The sequence below is a fragment of the Saimiri boliviensis genome, chromosome 1 (assembly GCF_048565385.1).
Source record: "Saimiri boliviensis isolate mSaiBol1 chromosome 1, mSaiBol1.pri, whole genome shotgun sequence".
NCBI classification, from domain to species: Eukaryota; Metazoa; Chordata; class Mammalia; order Primates; family Cebidae; genus Saimiri; species Saimiri boliviensis.
This window is the reverse complement of record NC_133449.1, coordinates 133,492,979-133,511,234: the sequence shown is the minus strand read 5'-3', so window position 1 is coordinate 133,511,234 and position 18,256 is coordinate 133,492,979. Positions and strand designations below refer to the sequence as shown.

Sequence of the window (18,256 nt, the reverse complement as noted above, 5' to 3'; positions counted from 1 at the left end):
GCGCTGGTTGGACTGAGAGACTGGGATACGGAGAGAGGAAAGCTGGTTGAGAGCTAGTGGAAGAGGAAAAAGGTGAACCTGGCAGGAGGATTGAAGGTTTAGTGACACAGCCCCAAGAGAATTCCAACACACAGATGTAAAATTCTATTTGGACAAGACAGCAAGCCTGCACTTAAGTTATGGTTTTGGAGAGTCAGTATAATTGCTATGCATAATATTTCTGGGAAGCTGTTCTTACCAGGCAGTGGGCTACACACTTTCCATACATTCTCTACTGATGTTGATCTTATTTTTTAAAATCGAGAAATATATATACAGAAAAAAGCATTATACACACATAGTTCAACAAATTATTTTAAACACTCTTGTACTTAACACCCAGATCAAAACATAAAACATTACCAACACCCAGAAGCCCCTATATGAACCTCTACCATCACAGACCTCTCAACCTCCCAATAGGGACGCCTCTTACTTTTTACAATGATCATTCATTTGCTTTTCTTTGTAGTGTTACATCCATCCCAATCAACAGCATTTGACTTTAACTGCTTTTGCACTTTGAATGGAATCAATAAGTATGTATCCTTTTGTGTCTGGCCTCTTTCACTCAACATTCTGATTTGACAATTTATCTACATTGTGTGTAGCTATAGTCCACTCATTTCATTGCTGTGTAGTATTTTGTGAATATGCTACAATTTTTCTACTGTTGATGGGATGTTAGAGTCCCTTCTAGTTTGAACGTGTATGAACAACGCAGCTATGAACTTTCTAGCACACGCCCTTTGGTTTTTGTGTGCTTGATTTTCCTGTGACACATGCTCCGGAGTGAAATTGTTACCAGAAAGGTCCTGATGCTTACCCCAAGAGAGGGTTTTTGGATCTTGCATGAGAAAGAATTTGGGGTGAGTCCACAGAGTAAAGTGAAAGCAAGTTTTTATTTATATATATACTGAGACAGAGTCTCACTCTGTCACCAGGCTGGAGTGCAGTGGCATGATCTCGGCTCACTGCAACCTCTGCCTCCAGACTTCAATTCTCCTGTCTGAGCTTCCCGAGTAGCTAGGACTACAGGGGTATGCCACCATGCCTAACTGATTTTTGTATTTTTAATAGAGATGGGGTTTCATCATGTTGGCTCAGATAGTCTCGATCTCTTGACCTTGTGATCTGCCTGCCTTGGCCTCCCAAAGTGCTGGGATTACAGGTGTGAGCTACTGCACCTGGCCTTGAAAGCAAGTTTATTAAGAAAGTAAAGCAATACAGAATGGCTACTTCTTAGGTAGAGCAGCAGCATGGACTGCTTGACTGTGTATACTTATATTTATTTCTTGACTGTATTCTAGGCAAGGGTGGAGTGGATTATTCATGAGTTTTCTGGGAAAGTGGGAGGGATGACTCGAAACTGTGGGTTCCTCCTCCTTTTAGGCAATACAGAGTAACTTCTGGATGCGGCCACAGCATTTGTAAACTGCCATGGTGCTGGTGGGAGTGTCTTTTAGCAGGCTAATGCATTATAAGTAGCATGTAATGAACAGTGAGGATGACCAGAGATCGCTGTTGTTGCTATCTTGATTTTGGTGGGTTTTGGTGGCTTCTTTACTGCATCCTGTTTTATCAGCAGGGTTATTATGACTTGTATCTTGTGATACCAATCCTGCCAACCTCCTGTCTAATTCTGTGATTAAGAATGCCTAAGCTCCTGGAAATGCAGCCCACCCAGCAGGTCACGTTTTCATTTCACTCAGCTCCTATTCAGAGTAGAATTACTGTGGTTGGAATGCCTCTGCAAGAATAGCTAGATCATAGAGTTTTCCTGTCTTCAGCTTTACTGAATCATACCAATCTGTTTTCTAAAATAGTGATCTGATTTATACCTCCACCCTTTCTATGTATACTCCAATCATCACAACTTAGAGGAGCAGGTTTCACATTATTCTCCAGGTGACAGTGCTGTGCTGGGGTGCGTAACATGCCCTACGGTGGGGATCTGGTACACCATGTACACCACGATGGTTGGAAATTTGAGATCAAATCCTAAGATGCAGTGCCTGGGTTCTTCCTTTTATATCAGGCTGCCCGCAGTTTAAAGCTATTTGATGAGCTCTCTGAAGGCAAGAAACCCAAGAGCAGAAGGCAGAGAACTCATGTTTGGAGAATGACATACTTATATTTATTTGAAGTGGGGGGCAAGAAAAGAAATCTTTTTTTTTTTTTTCTTTTGAGATGGAGTCTTGCTCTGTCGCCCAGGCTGGAGTGCAGTGGCATGATCTCAGTTCACTGCAACCTCCACCTCCCAGGTTCATGCAATTCTCCTGTCTCAGCCTCCTGAGTAGCTGGGACTAGTGGTATGTGCCACCATGCCCGGCTAACTTTTTTTGTATTTTTAGTAGAGACGGTGGTTCACCGTGTTAGCCAGGATGGTTTAGATGTCCTGACCTTATGATCTGCCTGCCTCAGCCTCCAGTGCTGGATTACAGGTGTAAGCCACCATGCCTGGCCAAGAAAAGGAATCTTTAGGGACACAGACAAGGAGCTTCTGAAGACATTCTAAGAGACATTCCTGATTTTTTTGGCCTGCAATAAAGATAGCTAAATAATACTACATGCTTAGCATATTTTAAGTGCTTTATGTGCATGATCTCTCTTAATCCCCACCTATGAAGTAGGCGTCATAAGAGTCCCATCTTGCAGTGAGAACGGGGGCGGGGGGCTCAGCAAAGTTAAGGAAGTTCCAAAGCCATAGAGCTGATAGGAGGAAGAGATGGGATTTCAATCCAGGTCATATCAATAACTTCATTGTGTGTAGCACCAAAGTGACACGGAATGGATGAGTGGGACAATTGTGTCAAAAGTGGCAGATGATGATGGACTGATGACAAAAGACTGATACCTGTGCCACTCACAAAGAAAGCTTTGGGGACTCTGGATAGGGTACCCACAAGAGTGGCCAGAAAGTCCATGAGGTGTTTAAAGAATGAGGAGGTAGAAAGGAAAAGGAATCCCCAGCCTTTGAAGGCAGGGACAGGGGAGAAGCAGCAGGAGGAATAGTAGCTCATGCAAACATGTTTTTCAGGACCTAGAAGCCTCCAGAGTAATTGTCAGGATAATCATTTCTTTAAGCATGGTATGTGCCTTCCTGAAAAGAAAGGAGCAATTGAAACTTGGTTTGCATTTTCATGACTATAATTGGATTTCATTGGCCTACATTTCCAAGGGAGCACCCCTCCTTCTCTGTAGTCCTGATATCCAGCAGTCACCCAGGCTAGCAAGGGCTCATCCCCACAGCTATCTGAGCAACCAAGCACTTTGCAGGAGGGAGCGTGGGAGACTGCAACCTTTCTGCAGAGTCATTTGGCAGTAGCTAATAAAATTCAGAATGAATGTGCCTTTGACCAGGTGGCACTTTGAGGACTCTTGCCTACAGAATTAAAGCCAAAGAACAAACAAATAGGTTGTGAAAGTCTATGTACTGCCAGCAGTGCCTGTAATGCTGCAACCTATAGGAAAAACTGGAAGGTCACTGGCTAGGGAAGTGGTTGGCTAAAAGCTGTTGGATGGGAAATTCTGTTGGCTTTGGTTTAATCTAGAGACATTGACAAGAACGGAGGTCTGTGATTTATTACTAAGCCAAAAAAAATTCACGGAAAATAGAAATATTATAGCATAATCCTTCTTGTTTTTCTTATTTCCTGGTCAAAAAAAATTAAACAAAATTCTTCTATGTGTATGTACATTTGTATGAACAAGGAAGGAATGCAGAAGAGAACACAAAACTGTTAGTAACCTTAGCAGAGATTAATTTAAAAAATATGCACATCTCCTTATTATTCACTTTATATAACGAGCAGGCGCAGCTGCTATATATTAAAGTAAATATATAATATTTAATTTTATATAATAAGTAGGTATTGCCTTTATTTTAAAAATATATTTATACTTAATCGTATACAATGTGTATATTAAATTTAAATATATGTGTAAATTATATTGAAATTACATTTCATATCTATTTTTAAAAAACATAAATGAAAAGTGTATCTATTAAATAGATTAAATATTTAAAATCCTGTATTTTTATTTTTACTTTTTTTGAGATGGAGTCTTGCTCTGTCACCCAGGCTGGAGTGCAGTGGTACAATCTCAGCTTACTGAAACCTCTGTCCCCCGGGTTCAAGCAATTCTTCTTGCCTCAGCCTCACAAGTACCTGGGATTACAGGTACCCATCACCATGCCCAGCTAACTTTTGTAGTTTTTAGTAGAGACAGGGTTTTGTCACGTTGGCCAGGCTGGTCTTGAACTCCTGACCTCAAGTGATCCATGCACATGGGCCTCCCAAAGTGCTGGGATTACAGGCGTGAGCCACTATGCCCAGCCTAAAATCCTGTATCGAATTTTAAATATAGAGGTAGGCATTACTTCTATATTTAAAAAAAATTATATGTGTGTATGTTCATATGAATGTATACATACTATATTATATAGAATATATATTATAGATATTACATAATATATTATATGTGTGATAGTCACCCAGATGCCTCAGTGTTTGTGGCAGCAGCATTTGTAAAAGCCTAGTTGAAAACAAGCCAGTGCCCGTCACAGTATAGTGGATAAATAATTCATGGCATATTTACACAATGGAATACTATGCCGAAAGGAGAATGAACACACAATGCATGGATGACTCTCACAAACAAAATGTTGAATAAAGAAGCTGATGCAAAAGAATGATTACTATTCATACAATTCCATTTATATAATGTTCAAAACCAGGCAAAATGAATCCATCCTGTTCATCAGGACAGTTGTTACTGAGAAGTGGGCTGATAGGAGACTTCAACGGCTGGTCTTGTTCTGTTGTTTTTTTTTGTTTGTTTTTTGTTTTGTTTTGTTTTGTTCTTTTCTTTTTCTTTTCCTAGAATTGGAGTCTAGCTCTGTTGCCCAGGCTAGAGTGCAGTGGTGCAATCATATAATAGCTCACTGTATCCTCCAACTTGTAGGCTCAAGAAGTCCTCTCACCTCAGTCTGTCAGTAGTTGGGACTATAGGTGAGCACCATTGTTTCCAGCTAAATTTCTGTGTATATGTACATATATATATATTAGAGATGGGATCTTACTATGTCTGTTGTCCAGGCTGATTTTAAACTCCTAGGCTCAAGTGATCCTCCTTCCTGGGCCTCCCAAAGTGCTGACATTACAGGTATGAGCCACTGTGCCCAGCCCTGTTTTGTTCCTTCATCTGTTTGCTGGTCACATGGGCTATCAGTTTGGAAAAATCCAATCACGTGTACACTTTTCTGTATGTGGGGTTAGAAATGATAATAAATGCCATTTTAAAGCATATATTTTAAAAGGCATTTGCAGGCCAGGTACAGTGGTTCATGCCTGTAATTCCAGCACTTTGGGAGGCCAAGGCAGGGAGATCATTTGAGGTGAGGAGTTCGAGACCAGCCTGACCAATATGGTGAAACTTCATCTCTACAAAAAATACAAAAATTAGCCAGGCGTAGTGGTGATTGCCTGCAACCTCCGCTACTCAGGAGGCTGAGGCAGGAGAATCACTTGAACTTTGGAGGCAGAGGTTGCACTGAGCTGACATCACACCACTGCACTCCAGCCTGGGTGACAGAGCAAGACTCTGTCGCACAAAAATACATACATACATACATACAAATACAAGGCATCTACAAAGGCCCGTCCTTCCCAACAGAGATGAGCACCTGCTCCCTGACTTACTTGGCCTTCCCAGGACCTGACTCTTTCCTTTCGCCCCAGGTATTGCAGGCTCAAGTGACAAGTGGGAAAAGCTGGAGAAGAACATTCTGGAACAACTCCCCCATGAAGTACAGGAAGACTACGGCCAGGACTACATATTAGCACAGCGGAATTTCCTCCAACTCATCAACTCAAGGGCCAGCACGGACTTCTCTCCGGTGCTGCGGGACATCCAGCACGCTATCTCCGCGAAGAGCCCCTTTACCTTTTACACACCGGGGAAAGCCGCTTACATGTGGGTCTGCTTTGCTTCCTTTTTGCCTGCTGGCATATATGATTACTTTATTGAAAGAAATGCTGGCAAAAACGAGCCCATGCCCAGAGCTCTAAGCACGCCTAACTATAAGCAGAAGGCCACCTAGGCAGTGGAAGAACGTAAAGCAGTGGGAATGTCATAGTCTTGGAATGAAAAGGAAACTGTGGGTTTCTCATTAAAGTTTTTTCCTACTCTGCATTCTCTGTGAAATTTTTTTATTGAATACTACTTTGTAGTGAGAAGGCTGGAGATTAGCAACAGCCTCATGGAGAGTGTTAACTGAGTCCCTACTATGCAACAGATACATTACAGATATTCCTTCACCTAGTTCTCATCAGAGAATTCAAGTGGGTATCATTGCCCCTACTTAATTTAGTCAGAGAGGTTTCTTGTCACATGCTAGCAAAAGGCAGAGCCAGAATTCAAATCCTGGGTTGGGCTCCACTGCCTGCCAAGAGAAGAGGAAGAGGAAGAGAAAGAGAGGGATGAAGAGAAAGAGAGAGGGAAGGGAGCGAGGAGGCAGAAATGGCAAGGGCAGCAGTCCAGTAGATCCTCAAAGTCTTCCTCACTGTGCATTGATATTCCGTAACTACTATAACCAAGGTATTGGATTCCATGTAAATTTTCAGAGCTTCGTTCTCTTCTTTCCTCTTTATTCCTCTACCAGGAGCTCTGGAGATGACAGATGAGGCCTCCCATCTCAAACAGAACCCTGGAGACTTCTTGGCAGATCCAGGGAATGTGGACTGGTTTAGTGTCCACAGTAACCCACTGTTACCACGTTTCCCCCATCTGAGCATACTGGGATGGAAAAGCCAGCGTTATTACCTGGAAGAGCTTAGTGGAAGGGAGTAATGTCAATGAGAGGTACGGCCAAGGTCAGTTGGGTATGACAAAAGGGAAGGAGTTGGTGAGCAGAGTGCATAAAGAAAACGAGAACACCTTGCTCACTGCAAACCTCTCTGCTCCGTTTCCTTTCTAGATTCTTGTTTTTTTTTTTTTTTTTTGAGATGGAGTTTCGCTCTTGTTACCCAGGCTGGAGTGCAATGGTGCGATCTTGGCTCACCGCAACCTCTGCCTCCTGGGTTCAGGTAATTCTCCTGCCTCAGCCTCCTGAGTAGCTGGGATTACAGGCACACGCCACCATGCCCAGCTAATTTTTTTGTATTTTTAGTAGAGACGGGGTTTCACCATGTTGACCAGGATGGTCTCGATCTCTTGACCTTGTGATCCACCCGCCTTGGCCTCCCAGAGTGCTGGGACTACAGGCTTGAGCCACCGCGCCTGGCCCCATTTCCTTTCTAGAATGTGGAGGCCCTTTTTCTATTTTTCTTGGTGATTTCATAACAGAATATACTATGACAGTGCTCTACAGTTTTCTCCTAGATAAAATAATAAATAGCCATATAGTGAGATAAATACTTATAAAATACTAATAACATGCTATATTTTTAATGGATAGTCATACTGACAGCCCAGTGGCTCTCCACCATTGCTTCAGAGCAGAATGGAAAGAAAAAAAAAATTAGTCTAAGTGTTGATTTCCCTAACAGGCACTTTCTGGGGATAAGTGCTGTTGAGGCCAACACTTCTATTTGCATGACTCCAGCGCTGTTCAGAGAACAAGCAACTTGTTAAGCTTGCAGTCCAAAGTTTAGGGGAGCTCTGAGGATAGTGTGCTTCCCTAAAAGCCAACGATCCTCAAAGAGTGATCCCTGGACCTGAAGCATTAGCATTGCCCAAGACTATTAGAAATGCAGATTCTCAGGAGACACCCCAATTCTGTATTATGTTCCTGTGGCTGCTGTAACAAATTACCACATATGTAGCAGTTCAAAGCAGCATAAAAGTATATGACCTTACAGTTCTGGAGGTCAGAATTCTGAAACGGTTCTTACCAATGCTAGAATCAAGTGGTCAGCAGAGCTGTGTTCATTCTGGAGACTCTAGGAGAGAATCCATCTGCTGCCTTTTCCAGCATCCAAAGGCCTGCATTCCTTTGCTTATGGCAGCACCAGTCTAATCTCCTCTTCCATTGTCACATCTCTGATGGACTCTCCTGCCTCCCACTCATAAGGCCTTCCTGATTATATTGAGCGTACCCAGATAGTCCAGGGGAATCTCCCAATCTCAAGATCCTGAATTTAATCACAACTACAAAGCCTTTTTTGCCATGTAAGATAACATATTCACAGGCTTTGAGGATTCATGCACCATTATCATTGCTAAAGACTGTATTAGTCCATTTTCACACTGCTATAAAGAAATACCTGAGTCCGGTAACTTATAAAGAAAAGGGGTTTCATTGGCTCACAGTTTCACAGCCTGTACAGGAAGCATGGATAGGAAGGCCTCAGGAAATTTACAATCACGGTGGAAGGTAAAGGGGAAGCAGGCATATTTTCACATGGCCCTAGCAGGAGGAAGAGAGAGCAGTGTGGAGGCGCTACACACTCTTTAAACAACCAGGTCTCACAGTAACTCACTCACTATCACTAGAACAGCACCAAAGAGGACATCCACTCCCATAATCGAATCACCTCCTACCAGGCCCCTCCTCCAACACTGGAGATTACAGTTTGACATAAAATTTGGTTGAGAATATAGACCCAAGTCATATCAAAGACCATTGTCCTACTGAGCACAGCTACTGAATCGGAAACAGGTTGGGAGCCAGCAACCTGTGTTGTAATGAGCTCTCCAGCTGACACACATCCACATTTGAGAACCTTTCCTCCAAGCCATGGTGTGACCAGGCAGTGGGGTGTGTACTCAGGCTACAGAAGAAGTGGGGAAGACTCTTTGAAGACAGTGAGAAACATCAAGAGAATTGACACGAGAGTGTAGGATCTATTCTCTTCTACACCTTCCCAAGGTTTGAAAACTCTGAGCCATCAGGACAAGGTGCCGAATAGAGACCCTGATGGATCTGAGAACTCCATATCAGAGAGGTTTATATTGGGTTCCCCTAAGAACGGCTTCTACATGATTTTGGAGTTAACTGGGAGCAAAATAAACCACAAGGTGGTCTATTTAGCTAGAGAAAGATTGACAACCTCTCATGCCACCTTCACTGTCAGAGTTCATTTGGGCTGCTGTAGAAAAACACCATCAACAGGATAGCTTCAAACATCAGAGATTTGTTTCTCACCATTTTCAGGGAGTCCAAGATCAAGGCACTGGCAGATTTGGTGTTTGGTAAGGGCCTGCTTCCAGGTTCATAGACTTTCATCTTCTCCTTGTACCCTCAGATGGTGGAACAGGTGAAGGATCTCTCTTGGATCTCTTAGACCACTGATGAAGGCAGAACCTCCCAAAGGCCCCACCTCTTAATTCTACTGCACTGAGGATTAGGTTTTAACATATTCATCTTGTTGGGACACAAACATTCAGACCTTAGTCCCCATCATGACTCCTTTGGCTTTGGGTAGGAGTGAGGACATCTTAGAAAAGTCACTGGAGCTCCTCAGGAGAGTAGGGAACAGAGCTTGGAAGAATCAGAGCACCTGCATGTGGGTCGGGGAACACTGTAGAAGGGTGCTGGGTGGGCAGCCTTGAGCTGGGACCAAAGTGAGGATGAGAAATCCCAACTGGAAGATGAGATAAATTCTCTTTCCCCAAATGCCAGGAAAACACACCAGCCCTTAGAAATGTAGATCTCAAGGAAAAGAGCAAAGAAAAGAGAAGGGGAAGGGAAGAGAATCTTGAATTTAGCTTCAAATTTATCTGTTTTAAACTAGAAGAGACAAGGTTGCCTAAAAGCATTAATAAAGGTTCCAATCTATTTAACTTTAGAGCAATACATACAGTTTCTCAGAAAACAAAAGAGACAAGTGTTACATACAAAATACCTCCATGCCTCGCCATGTCTATACAGTAATTGACGTCCCTGATTTACTATAAAAAACCAGTAAGAGCCAAGGGCAGAGTGAAGCCCTCCATACATGCAAAATTCATTGTATTCCTGGGGGAAGGCATGATGAAATGGTGGTTCAACAACAGCACTCCTGGCTAAAAGAATTTCCCCTCCCCCAGGCCTGCTGTCCTGCTCAAGGGTAGGATGCAAGGTGCCTTTAATACTTGGCTATATGGCATCACCCGCAAAACCTCACCCACCCCTCTTTTTCTCTTCCCTGTCTCTGTTTTCTCAATGATGTCAGCAGAAAAATGGACCATCCTCACAGCAGACCCAGGATAAGAGGGAGGAGTTAGGAAAAGCATCCAGTGAAAATATGATTTATTACATGGGGAGCAGATACAAGGCCTACAAATACATCCTATTATATTATTGGAATAGAACATTAAATTTTTATCAGTTTCATTACACTAGTGATAAAGACCATGTTCTGGAATGCCATTCTGGATGATGTAATTCTGAGAAAGAGAAATTCCATGCAAACAGCTCTGATGGGGTGGTTGTGATTCCTGCCTAGCAAAAGTCCTTAGACCGGCCTACATACAATGCTCCACTCAGAGGTTTAGGACTCCTGAACACACTTGCTCTGGAGGGGCTCAAAATAAAGTGTTTCTCTACTGATTTGTAGGCCAATATCTCCCTCTGAGATCTCCAAGAACACGGGTGGACATGGCAGAACTAGAGTGCTTCTGATACCCAATATAATACGCAGCTGAGAATTCCACATCAAGAAATAGAAGCAAAAGGAAGAGAGAAGCTGGGGACAGATGTGAAGGCTCAAGATAAGCAGAACCCAATATGTTTATAGGGTGACGTTGCTTACTCTCTTGCCTTCCTTGCCTTTCTTCTTTTTGGGATTTTGGTGAGACTGTCATTCACCACCACCACCACCACAGGGCGTAACCAGGGTGACCAACCATCCTATATCATTGGCTCCAGTGATTAGTTCACAGTAGGCATGTGACCCTGGAAGGGCCAATCAAAGATTTTTGGTGGGAGGATTATTAATGGGCACTGGGAGAAATGAACAGCTGCTGAACTGTAATGCTCATGGTAACAACTGAAGCTTCTATAGCCCACCAAGAAGAGAGAGTCTGTTAGAGAGTGAAGCCAGGACAGAGGAAACTGGAGCAGAACAATGATGAAAAACCCAGGTCTGATGACATAGTTTGAACCCCTCAATATAGCCATACCTGCAGACCTACCCTTTGGATTGATTTCCAAATTGTGTGAACCAATACATTTTCTTTGAACTATTTCAAGCTGAACTTCTATTTTTTTTGCAACAAAATTAATTCTGACAAATATACACTCTCGAAACAGATTTAGTAAAGAATGAGGAATAAGATAATGCTTAACAGAGAAAATGGGCAATGTTTCAATGTCCTAGGGGAGAAAGAAAGTGACAAGACTAAACATGAAAAGAGAAAGTGGTTAGGGTGGGTGATTTTACCATTTAGTGGCCCTCTCCCATAGAAAAGCAACTTCTCTGTTAAAATTTACTTCGGGGTCTCATCCCCAAAGTCTATGATCACAGTCTCTCTGGAACAAGATGAAACAAGATCCTTACTGAGCCTCAAGGTGGAAGTGAAAGATTTTAGCTGACTACTGGCAATCTTAGATAATTAGACTCATGCTTGACTAACTTAACAGCATAAGGTACATTGTGTCTAGCACAGTAAGACAGTAAAACTTATTTACATATTGCAAAATATAGTGATGACTAAAGTGAGACTTCCAGTCTACCATGGGAATCAGGATGATCAACAAGTAAACTCAAGGGATTTGTTGTAAATTATTTGTTCCTCTCATGTAGTTCCATCTGTGTGAAGATGTTCTGGCCACCAGGTAATTGCCCAGAAAATTTTATTATACAGAGATTGTGTTTAGCTCCATTTTCCGTTCTTTCTCCTATTTTGATTACAGGTAATGATTCACTGCTGGACACAACATCGCCCCTCTCTTTGGCATTGACCTGTGCTCTCTCTCCTGATTGTCAGAGATGAACTAATTCCACATAGAGAAGGTCCTAAACAGAAACATGTTGTTCCTTGGTCTGGGTAGGGTTTTTTTTTTTTTGTAAGGCTTAAATGTTCGGGCAAGAAATTTACGTTGACAAACAAAAAGCACACACTTCCATGTTGAGTTGCAAAATAGGTCTGAAAATTATATGAGGTCTGAAATCGGTATGAAAAATAGGTCTGAAAAATCTAAGGTGAGTTGCGAAATAAGTCTGAAAATTATATGACAGCTAGGCCATGGCAGTGTTGGAAATTTTGGAGAGGGTGTGGCCATGCAGCACCCACTTACTTTCCTACTTGGGGATCCTTGCCCAGATGTGAGATATTGATGAGAAGCAGTAATTTTCGTCCAACCATAGAAGGCACAAGGTCTACATCCTGCCTCTGCCAGTATTTTGTCTCTAGGACTTGGAAATATGAACAAACATATGATCCTTTTAGGGAATGGAATGTCCACATGAAGGCTGAGGCTGACAATCTCCTACAAATGGAAGGTGTGTCTCCTATTTCTTGGTCCTTTAAAGACACTTGGCTTCCCCCAATCCAACTTTTTAAGCTCAGTCTGCAAAGCTTGCCTTGATTATGTGAATCATATATACATTAAAAAATACTCTCCTTTTGGTAAAAGACAGAATTCAGTTTACGTTACTTGCAAGCACAGCATTCTCAAATATATCAGCAGCATCATTATCATTACAGTCATCAGCACAGTGTTTTCCAATGCTTAGTGCTAACACTCAGCCCCACATTTTCATGGGTCCTCAGGATGAATGGCTCCCAGGAGGCCCGACATGTGACAGCATGGCACCTGCATCTCCCCTTGTACACCCTCCCAGTTTCCCTTCCCTCCCCCGTCTCTGGCCAGGACACTGCCCCACCTGCTGGGATAAAGTGGGTTAGGGCGCTGTGCTAACAGAACTTGTGGGAACCCAAGGCAGCTCTCCTTATATTCAGGTCAAGGAACTACTCACCCTTCCCCAGGCCCCAAGCATACTAGATGAATTTTGTTCTTGTGTTTGTGTTTTGAATCCTGGTTAATATTGCTCCAAATGTCACATTCTTGGTGGCAGATCAACAAGGCAGTACGCCATGGGATTTTGGTGTCACATGCTGTTATGGTCTGAATGTATCCCCGCTAAATCCACGGAAAAAAATCCTCACCCTCAATGTGGTGGTATTAGGAAGTGGGGCCGTTGGGAGGTGATTAGTTGTGAGGATGCAGTCATTGGGATGAGGTTAGTGCTGCCACAAGAGGAGACAACGGAGAGCTTGCATTTCTCCCTTCACTGTGTGAGGACCCGACAGGAAGACGGCCATCTGCAAATGAAGAAGTGGGCTCTCAATGCACACTGGGTCTGCTGGCACCTTGATCTCAGACTTCCAGGTTCCGGAAGTGTAAGAAGTAAGTGTTTGTCTTTCAAGCCGCTCCGTCTAGGGTAATTTGTTACAGAAGCGTGAACTGAATAAGACACAAAGACTTGGGTTCAAGTCTCGGGCTTGCTGTTCAACAGCTGGGTGACCTTAAGCAAGCAAGCTGCTCAGCTTCACTGTATCTTAAGTTTTCTTTCTTTCTTTTTTTTTTAATTCTAAAATCAGAGGCAGTGGTAATGATAATCTCATGACATGATTGTGAGGATGAACTATGATGATAATACTAAGGGTTCAGCCAGTGCCTGGCATTTAATAAGGGCTCCATAAATGTAGTAGTCGTAGTCATACTTTTCTTCTTTTGTATCTGAATGAAGACCAGGTCACTTTGGTGTGTCCTTTCCAGGTTGAGGCCAGATGGTGAGAAGGTAGACATGGCTCTGAATCTGTACCCAGGACTTCAGGAACAGCCTAATCCAAAAGGGCCTTTTGCTGTTGGTTGGCTGATGCTTCTCCCTCCCACTAGGTCACAGGAGAATCTCTTATCAGGTTGGTGCAAAATTTACTGTGGTTTTGGTCATTACTTTTTTTTTTTTTTAATGGCTAAAACTGTGATTACTTTTTCACCAACCTAATATGAACAAACAATGAGGCTTACAGTTCCTATCCCTCCTGGTAAAACTCCCTACTGCTTGTTTTTTTTGTTTTTTTTTTTTGTTTTTAAGATAACAATCATTGATGACTTTCTACATGCCAGGAACTCTGTTGAGCAATTTCACAGTCATCCCCCCTTATCCATGGGGAGTATGTTCCAAGATCGCCAGTGAATGCCTGAAACAGGCAGTAGTACAGAACCTCTATATGCTTTTTGAAGTTGGAGGTGCAACAGTAAAACTAGCATGAGTTTCTTTTTCCTTCTTCACCATTTCACAAACAGAAGGTTTGTTTTCTCAGCAACCTCGGTGTACAATTTTTTTCTTTCCTCATTGAGAACTTTCATTTTTTTATACAGAGGAAGCACTTTACAGCTTCTCTGTGGCACGTCCGAATTGCCCGCAACACTACTCTTGCTTGTTGTTGCATGCTGGGGCCATTGTCAATAAATAAGGGATGTTTTGAACACAAGCTCTGCAATACAGCAAGCATTGATCTCATCAGTGAGATGCCTACTAAGGGACTAGTGGGTGGGGTGCGTCGACAGGGTGGGAACACTAGACAGAGGGATGAATCCCTCCTGCGCAGGGCAGGGTAGAACGGAGCAGGATGGAGTGAGACTTCATTATGCTCCTCAGAATAGAATGCAATTTAAAACTTAAGAATTGTTTATTTCTGGAATGTCCCATTTAATACTTGCAGACCACAGTAGACCGCAGGTACCTGAAAGCGCAGAAACTGAAACTGCGAATAACAGGGACAACGGTACTTGGATGTACCAATCCAATCCTTATAATGAGTCTGTGAAGTAGGTACTATTCTCATCTCAATTTTTAGAAAACTGAACAGACTTAGAAAGTTAACGTATCCAAAGTCACACACCTAGGACATAGCAGAGTTGAGCAAAACTTTTAATCTGAACTCGTTCAACTTCAATTTTTTAAAAGCAGCAATTATGCAATTATGCAGTGGTTAATTTCTTTTTGAAGTCAGCTTCCTGGGTTCAGGTCACAGTTCTGCCACCGATGAGCTATGAGATCTTGAGGATCTTACTTGATTCTTTCCTAGTGCCTTAGAACCGTCATTTGTCAAGTGGAGAGGATAATAATGATGATTATGATAATTTTTTTTCTTTTTTTTTTTGAGATGGAGTCTTGCTCTGTCACACAGGCTAGAGTGCCGTGGCATGACCTTGGCTCACTGCAGCCTCCCCTCCCAGGTTCAAGTGATTCTCCCACCTCAGCGGCCAAAGTAGCTGGGATTACAGGTGCCTGCCATGACGCCCAGCTAATTTTTGTATTTTTAATAGAGATGGAGTTTCACCATGTTGGCCAGATGGTCTCGAACTCCTGACCTCAAGGGATCTGCCTGCCTTGGCCTCCCAAAGTGCTGAGATTACAGGTGTGAGCCACCACACCTGGTCAAGAGGATGATTATTAATAATAGCTGTCTCATGGAGCTGTTATAATATTAAATAAGTTAATCTATATTAAATACTTAGAACTTACTTGGCTCTAGAAGGCACACAATACATTGTTATTCATATGGCTAATTATAGGATGCTATAGTAATGGTGGGAGAAAAAGTAAAACATGAGCGGAAAGCATTAGGGAAGAGGTGATGTGGAGAAGGCTTTGGGCTATGTAAAGTTTTATTTAAGCTTATTTTTTTGAGCTGGGCTTGAAGCAATACATCATTTCCTTATACAGTGCTGGTAGAGTTTCATTACGTCACTAAATGATTCTGAAAGGCAACATGATCTTTCTGATCAGTAGATAACTGGGTGGTCCACGCATGCGCTGATCACACACAAGCATTTCTTCCTGCAGGGTTGGGTCCCCGGCATGGAGGGCCTGGGATTGGGCGCACAGGTCAAGCCTGTGTAGCTACATCCTCAGGTCCCTCTCTTCCACGGGACCCCAGGCCAGGAAGGGAAAACTCATGACTTTCATGCCACCTCCCTCCTCCTTCATCAGTGTCAGGAAATAATTTTCAGAAAATGTTAAAATCTCATACCAATATACAATGAGCATACATCCACGTTGCATTTAACTCATTAATGAGAGAACCAGCAGGACAGCAAAGCTGGTCTTGGAGAGGAAATGAGAAGTTCATATATAAAATAGAGTGTCCTTTAAAAAATAATGCTAGAATTAGATTGCTAAATTAGATATAAAACTACAGAAAAGATTTAAGGTCTGTGAAGCAATGTAATCATCATCTGGGGTTAGGCTCTATCCTGGTCAGAAATTATCTCCATCTCTACTGGATAAAAGTAACAGGCACTCCATTACCCTCAGCAAACTAACACAGGAATGGAAAACCAGACACCACATGTTCTCACTTATGAGTGGGAGCTGAACAATGAGAACACATGAACACAGAGAAGGAACAACACATTCTGGGGCCTCTCAGGAAGTGGGGTGTGGAGAGGGAGGGCATTAAGAAAAATAGCTGCCGGGCGCGGTGGCTCAAGCCTGTAATCCCAGCACTTTGGGAGGCCGAGGCGGGTGGATCACGACGTCGAGAGATCGAGACCATCCTGGTCAACATGGTGAAACCCCGTCTCTACTAAAAATACAAAAAAATTAGCTGGGCATGGTGGCTCGTGCCTGTAATCCCAGCTACTCAGGAGGCTGAGGCAGGAGAATTGCCTGAACCCAGGAGGCGGAGGTTGCGGTGAGCCGAGATCGCGCCATTGCACTCCAGCCTGGGTAACAAGAGCGAAACTCCGTCTCAAAAAAAAAAAAAAAAAAAAAAAAAAAAAAAAAAGAAAAATAGCTAATGCATACTGGGCTTAACACTGAGGTGATGGGTTGATAGGTGTAGCAAACCACCATTGCACACATTTACCTATGTAACAAACCTGCACATGTATCTTAGAACTTAAAAATAAAAATTAAAAAAAATTGAAAAGTAATTGGCACTGTATTAGTTTTCTCCAAGTTAATATCTACCTTTACAGAACTGGGACGATATATAAGTTGCACAGAAAGCAAAGTCACATTTTCTGAGAGTCAGGTTGTCCCTATGTGGGCTTTTAGACAATGTCCTGGCATTGTTTACATGATACTAAAAACCCTACACGTATTTTTTTTGCCTTGGTTCCAAATTTTGGCTGATTTTTTCATAATAATTACCAGGGTAGCAATTGCTAAGCCACCAGGAAACTCTTTTCTACTGACTCTAGATATGGCCTTAGACTCCTTCAGCATTGCACACCATACAGCTCTCACCAGTTGATGACGATTCATGTGAGAAAGGAAACTGATTTGCCATCCAGCCCTTAATGACAACAGGGCATTGGTTTAGTAGTTTCAGACATCTTCTTTTGTTTGTTTATTTATTTATTTTTATTATACTTTAAGTTCTGGGGTACATGGGCAGAACATGCAGGTTTGTTACATAGGTATACATGTGCCATAGTGGTTTGCTGCATCCATCACCCCATCATCCACATTAGGTATTTCTCCCAATGCTCTCCCTCCCCTATTCCTCCACCTGCTGCTTTCTTCCCTACTAGCTCCCCAGCCCCTCCCTGTGTCCATGTGTTCTCATTGTTCAACACTCACTTATGAGTGAGAACATGGAGTGTTTGGTTTTCTGTTCTTGTGTCAGTTTGCTGAGAATGATGGTTTCCAGCTTCATCCATGCCCCTGCAAAGTACATGAACTAATCCTTTCTTATGGCTGCACAGTATTCCATGGTGCATATGTGCCACATTTTCTTTATCCAGTCTATCATCGATGGGCATTTAGGCTGATTCCAAGTCTTTGCTATTGTGAACAGTGCCACAATAAACATATGTGTGCATGTGCCAGAGAGTTTCTTTCATGGCTGGTTGAGGCTATTCCAATGACTCTGTCAGAGCTCCAATGTAGCCATCGGAAAAGACCAAGAGAAGCATCAGCTCTCATTGAAGAACAGCCAGAGGTCAAAGGAAGCGCTCTCTTTTCTAACCTAGAAGGAAGTTCATTCTTTCTAAGTCAGGATTTCATATATAAGCTAGATTATTTCAGAGCCCTTTATCTCACATACTGATGGGTTCTTTTAATTAAAGTGTAAGGGGTTGATGTCAAATGTATGAGGAGCTTCGAAGGTATCTTAGTCATGCTGCTAATAAAAACATACCCGAGACTGAGTAATTTATAATGTAAAGAAGTTCAATAAACTCACAGTTCCACACAGCTTGGGAGGCCTCACAATCATGGCAGAAGATGAAGGCAGAGCAAAGGGATGTCTTACATGGCAGCAGGCA

The 18,256-nt window shown here is 42.6% G+C and overlaps 1 protein-coding gene across 1 annotated transcript in view; it reads left to right on the top strand.

The window, feature by feature from the left end:
- The window catches only part of HSD17B2 (hydroxysteroid 17-beta dehydrogenase 2), a 62,890-nt gene extending 56,653 nt beyond the window's left edge, over positions 1-6,237 (top strand). Inside the window, exon 5 of the mRNA XM_003938060.3 lies at positions 5,784-6,237. Within this exon, the coding sequence (XP_003938109.1) occupies positions 5,784-6,145 (362 nt within the window). The 3' untranslated portion in view covers positions 6,146-6,237. The remainder of the gene's footprint in view (positions 1-5,783) is intronic.
- The last annotated feature ends 12,019 nt before the right edge of the window (positions 6,238-18,256 follow it).